At 37.6% G+C, this 7,492-nt stretch overlaps 1 protein-coding gene across 1 annotated transcript; it reads right to left on the bottom strand.

Moving 5' to 3' along the window:
* Positions 1 to 1,023: 1,023 nt before the first annotated feature.
* C1H9orf152 (chromosome 1 C9orf152 homolog) lies at positions 1,024 to 5,417 on the bottom strand. Its single transcript, XM_005150029.3, has 2 exons — positions 5,189 to 5,417; positions 1,024 to 1,592 (listed from the first exon to the last, which is right to left on the bottom strand). The coding sequence occupies exons 1-2, from the start codon at positions 5,415 to 5,417 to the stop codon at positions 1,024 to 1,026; spliced, it is 798 nt and encodes a 265-aa protein (XP_005150086.3).
* Positions 5,418 to 7,492: the final 2,075 nt, after the last annotated feature.

Here is a 7,492-nt window from a genome sequence, read left to right as displayed (position 1 = left end):
ATATGCTAGAGAAACCTCAGGAAAAGGACAAAGTGTTTGTATGAATGTGATCAGAAAGCAGTTAAGTTACTTAGTCTATGCATAAACTTACATTGAGTTTTAAATCAGCATATTCAAGGTCTGTGTTTACGTAAGAAAACTTAATGTAGCTATAATCCTTTATTAATGTCTCATGCCTACCCAGGAACAGAAATCAGCATCTGAGCTGGAAATTAGTCTGGGCAGGCCAGTTAACTGAAAACACTGGAAACCCTGAAAAATCACAATGAGCACCTCTTACCAAACCTGCCTTCATTTTGCTGCTTTTACTGAGGATGAGTGGAAATTTCTTTAGGAGTTACTGAGGCATACTCATAGCTGTTGGTAATAGCTGGTGCTTTTCCACAGTATGTATTATAGATTTTATAAGAAAAAGGTGACATTTACTATTAAACCATTTATTTATTACCATTAAAACAATAAAAATGAGCAGGGATTCTCTTCATTAATTTAAAAAATATACACATCAGAACGTATCTTCAATATCTTTTTCTAAGGAAAGTGAGTGATGAAATCATACATCAATTGCACCAATCACTTTCAATACTGTTTCATTTGTTACTTGTTTATTGTCTAAAGTAAATATTACTCTGCTGAAATTTGTCCTGGTTGCTTCATCAGTAGTTCTACTAGTCTTTGCTATAGCTCTTTCAGGTATTTCAGATATTGATGTGATAAAATCTTAGTTTCTGGAATTAGTGACCTGAAAAGAAGGAGGGGGAAAAAAAAAAAAGAAACACAAAAAGAGATGAAATTGCTCTTGTATCTCAAGATTCGAGTAACAGAAGTGAATATCTGTCATTGCAGCCCAGCATCTTTGTAAGAACATCTCCTTTTACACTGTACTATAAAACAACAGATTATGTAGTAAGGATCTTCTTTGGCTAGTAAAAGTAATAGACCCTTAGCAGGTCAATCAATGTAAGTAGGAAGGCTATTTTTCATTCAAGTTTTTTGCGAAGTTTTATGTATTACTGAATGTCTTCATTCTGAGACATATAATCCAAGCCTCTTTGCTGCTTCAGAAACTCTTGGCCCTTTCTTATTAGGAAAAGGGTAAAAGTTCAGTTTATTGCAGGCTGACATGCATTTTGTAGGAGAAATGTGTTGATGTGTCCAAACTGCTGAAGTGGCTGATTTCGGAGAAGGCTTTGGGCAGGTGCTTGAAATGCTGCTGCCGTTCTCTTTACTGAAAGTGTTCAACATGCTTGAACTTCCCAGTTGACTGGGTGCAGATAGTTCATTAGCTCCTTCTAATTCCTTGGATTGTAGTGTGCTGTTTCCCTGTGAAATCAGTCTTTGTTTGTCAAAGTTGCATGGTCCATTCTTGCAGTGGGAGACATCCTGGATAACTCCTTCATAAGGGGCTTGCACCAGACGGTGAATTCCCAGATGGGTATGCCATAGTGAGTTGTCTTGTGTGTTGCCACTGCTGGTCATCTCCAGTCTGACCTTTCTGACAGGAACATGCTCTGTAAATGACTTTGATCTAACTTTTTTATTAATTATAACAGTATTGACCATTGATTTTGGGATAACAGATTCATGTTCACCTGCAAGAGAAATGCATTTATGCATGTTACTATGGTGGCAGAAATCAAGGATCTAATTTCTGCAGCATAAACTCAGCTGAAGAGCTTTCACAGGTGAATTTATCTATACTTTTCCCATCTGTGGCTGAGAATAGTGCAAGTTCTTTTGAATACCAGCTTATGGAGTTGGAATATTGCATGCTTGGTTTTGCAGTTTGAAGTACATAAATGGCACCTTAGGGTTAGGCAAGTAAAAATGGAGATTTATTGAGTCAATATTGATCTAACTGATACTCTAAGACTCATTAGCAACAAAGATTGAGAACTGACTTTCAGTAATTAATTGCTTGTAAGCAAAGCTTCTTAAGGTGAGTAGGGACTTGCTCAGTGTGTTGGTAAATGCTGTAATTTGAAAGACAAAAATGTTTTGTTTGATACTGTTTGAAGCTTCTAATAACAACCTAAAAATACTGTGACCACTTTTAGATGAAACAAGTTGTGAATGTTTTCCTTCTTTTTTTTTAACAAGGGATCATTAATATCTAGGTGTGTATTTTAATATTTTATTGCAATTTTATTATTGTTATAAGTATAAATGGTGTAAAGTAAGCAGCTTATCACACTCTTGTTGCCTAAATGATCACTTAGAGGAAAAATGTGCCTGCTCCATGGATTGTATAGAGTAGCTGTAACAGTGGGAAAGAATCTGGTCTCTTTTTTTTTCTTCAATGCCTATAGCTTAATTTCTAGCACAGTATGAAAGTAACTGTCAGAAATGTATAAGGTATTAGGGACAGAAATGGTAATGCTACTTTAATTACATGTAGCAGCCATCAAATTACCGAATATGCCAGTCTTTCTGTGCCTTGAATAGAAACTGAACAGCTACAGTTACCCTAAAGCTAACCAGTGCTGTTGACATTGCAAGTACTCATGAAATATACCTCAGTTAGTGTAAATCTAGTTTAAAGTAGTTGTGCAGAATGCTGACCCTTATTTACAGGCTTGAGTTGTAGGAACTGTGTCTGTTGCAGTAGGAGTTATGAAGCAAAGTGAAAAAAGTAGACATAGAAGAGTGTTGATTATATTCTAAACCACAATATCTGGATAGCCATTTTAAAAAGAACTGTAACCCTGAATTTGAAATGAAGCTAGTTCGAATAGGATGCTGCATTTAAACCCTACCCCCATCCCCCCCACTGCCCTCTCTCCTCCTGCTGTCTTTCATACTGTCTTTACAAGGAAATATTTGAAGATGTCAGATCCAGCTGTTTTACTGGCAATAAATGAACCTCTACGGTGGGAGGGGCTTTCCTCACTGTCTTTGGCTCCCACTGATGAAGCAACAACACCAGTATAATAGAGAATTTTTACTGCTCCCTGGGTTGACCACATAAGGTTGATGTAAGAGGTGCTCTGCAGCATGGCTGTGTGAGAATCATGTCAACCTACATCTTCTGCTCTCTTGCAGTGTTACCAGGACAAAGGAGACTAAAGCACACTCAGAGCTTGGACGTACAGATGTGTGTATGTAACAGAAAAATTAATCTTATTTCAGGTTAGCTTGGGAAATACGTGGAAGATTCCTAAGTCAGTCTCAGTGTTTATTCTGTTGTGACTGCATGTGCTGAACACTCCTATTTAGTTCCTAAAGCAAATACTCTTTTTTTTTTTTTCCAGTTTCTTAATAAATAATGAAGACACGGCTGTATAATCCCATAGCTGGCAACTTTCACATCTTGTCCTGCTCTTTGTTCTCAAATAAGCAGGAACAGGCAGAAGCACGAATGTGTCTGTGTGTGCTGGGGAAGGAACAGAAGAAAGTTGTTTTCAGGTGACTTCTCAATTACTAACCCACCAATCAAAAACCCGGAGAAGTTAGAGAATCTTAAGTTCTGTTTAAGGGCCCACAGCTTCATGACTCTGGCAAATAGGTAGTGACATACAAAGCTCAAAGTCCTCAAGAAAAGTTACCATTCCAGCTGCAGTATAATAAATCTGAAATGCTCAAAATCCCTATGGTATCGTGACAGGATGGCTGGTCTGTCATGCAGGAACAAGACCTTTGGCAGGGATTTTTAAGACCATAAGTACTGAAGCTGTCTTCTTTCCGTGAGGCTTTTGTGTCTGGCCTTTGAGGTTTGTATGTACGTGTGGGGTTGTGGTGGTACTATTGTCATCATGCTCTTCCCAGCCTAGCCGTGATTTAACCTCTAAGTAGGGAAACAATTTGCTATCAGTACAAAATACTGATACATACGTGGACTGCCTTTTGGTACTAGCTGGAATTTCTGGATAGTTTAAGCTTGTAACTTAAAAGAGTGTAGGGCATGAGACTATTCCAGTATGGCAGTGTTCATTTCTGCATGACATATTCTTGGAAACAGATGCATGTAACAGGTTGAAAGTGCTGAGCTATGTAATAGATTTTCCCAGCTTCCAAACCCTAGGAATGTGTAAGATCAACTTGCAGGACATTGAGCACTCAGCATTATAAAAACCCTCAAACGTAACTGCTTCTAACAGTAACATGAATCTTTTCCATGCAGGTTGTTTGAAGATTAAAGTTGAGTTTTGGATTATGTGTATGTGTATGAAAATATTTGTATGTGAACTTCCAGCTCTACTAGATTTTAAACTTACCAGAAACTGTGCAGTCTCACTGTGTTACGTCTTTTCTTTAACCACCAAATGGTGTCCTTGCAAAAAAATCTCCTGATTACATTCATTATATTTGAAGCTTTAGTTGAATTTAATCTGAACACAAACTTCGGCTTGCTTTCTTTAACCAACTTATATTTTTGCTATACCTGATTAGATGGGCTGTTTTGTCTTCAAGTTAGTTGCCTTTTCATACCTGATACAATAAGCTTATATATATATATGTATTTTTTATGCCTCACAGAGATTTAAATTCTTTAAACATAAGAATTTCTAGACATTTGAGTAAAAGAATGTTGAATATATATCTGATATAGCAGGTAGATGAGTGATATATACCTTTAATTGTTTTCTATATATGTATTTTCCAAGCAATTTGCAGTGAAGATACTTTAAAACCAGGACCTCTGGTTCAAAGCTTCTAAGATTACTCACTGTGACTCTTAGTATAAGTTACTTTTTAAAAAAACCCAATTCATACTAGTCACTTGGTATTTGGTTTTGTTTCCTGTAGTCTTGTAGGACACATTGCTTTACACGGACAAAAAAGGGGGAAGCAGACAAAAGACTCATAATTGCTTGTTCTGACAGAAGCATTGAAGAGAGCAGAAATGTTACAGAATAGATTGCACAAATACACTGATGCTAGACATAAAGACATAGCTCCTGTAATAGTTAACATTTATGTTTAGAATTTTACTGACATAAAACGTATAAAACCTTATCTCAAAAATTTTCGTCTGTTTCAAATTCATGTTAATGTTTCACCATCATGTATAAACATAAGACCACATTTCAGTGAAATGAATGAAACCCCAAAATAACAGAAAAAGAATTCACTTAATACCTCTTTTGAAGCTAAGCATAAGAAGAGCAAATCTAGGAGTTCATAAAGATTTAAAGAAACAGTCATTACATCTACATTGTCATTTTTTCCCCTATAAATATAAGCATACCTGTTTTAAAAATAATAACGTGTGATTGCAGTTTTTGCTTCTGTTTTATATGGTCATACTGCTCCTCAAGAAAGCTCACATCCATCTCTGTTGGCTGCTTATCACAGTCTGAAGCCTGTTGCTTTGAGGTATGAGTCACTGAAAAAATACCAGTCATGTATTTGTAAGCCTTCACCATCTGCTCCAACAAGGAAGAAAAAGTCATGCAGAAGCAGGACATTTCCTTCATTGTGTTGGGAATAAGCAAATCAAGTATGAGACATCTGAACTCTTCATAAATGAAGAAGTAACTTTCTTGTAAATGAGGTGACTTCTTTCAGAAGTTGCGTGGTCTGCTCTGAAGTTGTGGATTTCAGCCAGCTTGTTTTCATGTGGTGTGGCTGGAGCTACTGCACACAGAGTTCATGATTATAACTGAGCAATTTGATTTAATGTTGACTTAAGGTTGTGAGCATATGAAACTTTGCCAAAAAACACAGTGAAATACAAAACCTCATTGAACACAGTCAGGTGCACAAAGGGCTGGGTAATACTGGTTTATTGTAGTAATGTGAATTCTTGAAGGGATGCTGTCATGGTGACCTCCCCAAGACAGTAATTCCACCAGAGAAATCTTTCATCAGGTTTCTTTCCATGTACTTTGTGTCTTTTCCACTCCATTTTCCCTTCCTTAAATTTTATCCAGTTTCATTCTTTCCACGCATCTTGGGGCAATGGTGTGGGATGGAAGGATTTATTATACCTCAATTTTGTGCTTGTTGCTTCCTTCCAAAAATGTATTATATCAAATAAAGTACAAGACTGTGTCTGGACTATGAGTTGCAAGTTTCTGCCCCCAGAATAGGTCCATATGAGCCTGTTGCAAGGGCCCAAGAGAGTAGTATGTGAAAAAGTAATGCAGTTAAACAGTAGTTTTAATATAATTGTGCATCTGCTGGGTTTCTTGCAGTGAAAAGCATTGCATAAAAAAGCACTGTGGAAACACTTTCCACACAGAGTGTGGAAAGAATGCTGGTGTGCTGTATTTTTCCAGTTACTGTCAAAAGTTATGATTTGCATCATAAATTATTTACTGATTCAGGCTCAAATCTTGCGGATCTTGGGAATCCCTTTGGAAGTTGTGCATGTGACAAGGCTCTAGTTATGCAGTGCATAGACTTTTGGTAAGTCACAACAGGCTTACATGGAAGTCTGCTGTAGTTAACTTATTAATCATCATTTTTTGCCTTCCTAATATGTTTGTGTCTTGCAAATCATGCTGCCTACTTCAACTGCAAGTCTTCTTCTGCCTTAGCCAGGGAAAGAACAGTAAACACAGCAGTTTGTCAGGCACAGTAGATATTCTTCAAGTTAGCTTCTCTCTTGACCTTGGAAAAAAAGCACGTGTCATATTAGAGTTGTTCTGATGTATCATGGCTTTGGTAGGTCTACTTTGATATTCTGCCTTCAGCAGTGACAAACATCAAGTGCTCTGTAGCAAGGGGTACTTCAGTTGCCTTGTTTGCTCAGTATTCTGAGTTGTTGCCACATAGAGTCCTCCTTTGGACCTTCAGGCAGTTGGTGTATACATTGGGGCAGGAGATTTAATTTAGCTTGCTACAGTTTGAGCTGGCATTCAATACAAACATTATTCATGGTCATAAAAATTACCCAAATGGTCATAAAAATTCCAGTCACGCTATTTGACTCAGTGACCTCCTGTGAAATTCACTTGTGCAATCCAACTATGTATTACAGAAAGAACTACTAGGACAGCAACCTTGAATGTGAAATGTGAACTCTGCCTTAAAAGATACACACTTCTCACTAGAAGAGCATTTAAAGTATGAGTTAGTATCTAATCAGAAGTTATTATTATTATTTGTACTATACTATTCCCTCAGGATTATGGCAGAGCCATCACACATAGTTACACAAACTGATTATACAAGGCAGTTTCTTCCCAAACAGTTGCATGGGTAAGCAGCAAAACCAGAAACTGGGAAAAGAATCATAGAGTTGTTTGGATTGGAGTGGGCCTTAAAGGTGATTTAGTTCCAACCCCCCTGCCATGGGCAGGACACCTTCCACTAGACTAGGTTGTTCAAAGCCCATCCAACCTGGCCTTGAACACTGCCAGGGACAGAGCATACACAACTTCCCTGGACAGCCTGTGCCAATGCCTCACCACACGAGATGCCCAGTGACATAAGTCCAAGAGGTACAGCAGAGTGGTGGAAACAAGAAAAGGATTAGCTTATGTTCTGCAGAACCAATCCCATGTATATTGGAGTTTATTGCCTTTTCAGGGAAAGCCTGTGTACA

Source organism: Melopsittacus undulatus, chromosome 1 (assembly GCF_012275295.1).
Source record: "Melopsittacus undulatus isolate bMelUnd1 chromosome 1, bMelUnd1.mat.Z, whole genome shotgun sequence".
NCBI classification, from domain to species: Eukaryota; Metazoa; Chordata; class Aves; order Psittaciformes; family Psittaculidae; genus Melopsittacus; species Melopsittacus undulatus.
This window is presented reverse-complemented; position numbering and strand designations above follow the sequence as displayed.

Coding starts and splice junctions, on each gene's coding strand:
- C1H9orf152 (XM_005150029.3), bottom strand. CDS start 5,417: ATGAAGGAAATGTCCTGCTTCTGCATGACTTTTTCTTCCTTGTTGGAG. Junction 1,593..5,188: donor CGTTATTATTTTTAAAACAG/GTATGCTTATAT, acceptor TTTCTCTTGCAG/GTGAACATGAATCTGTTATC.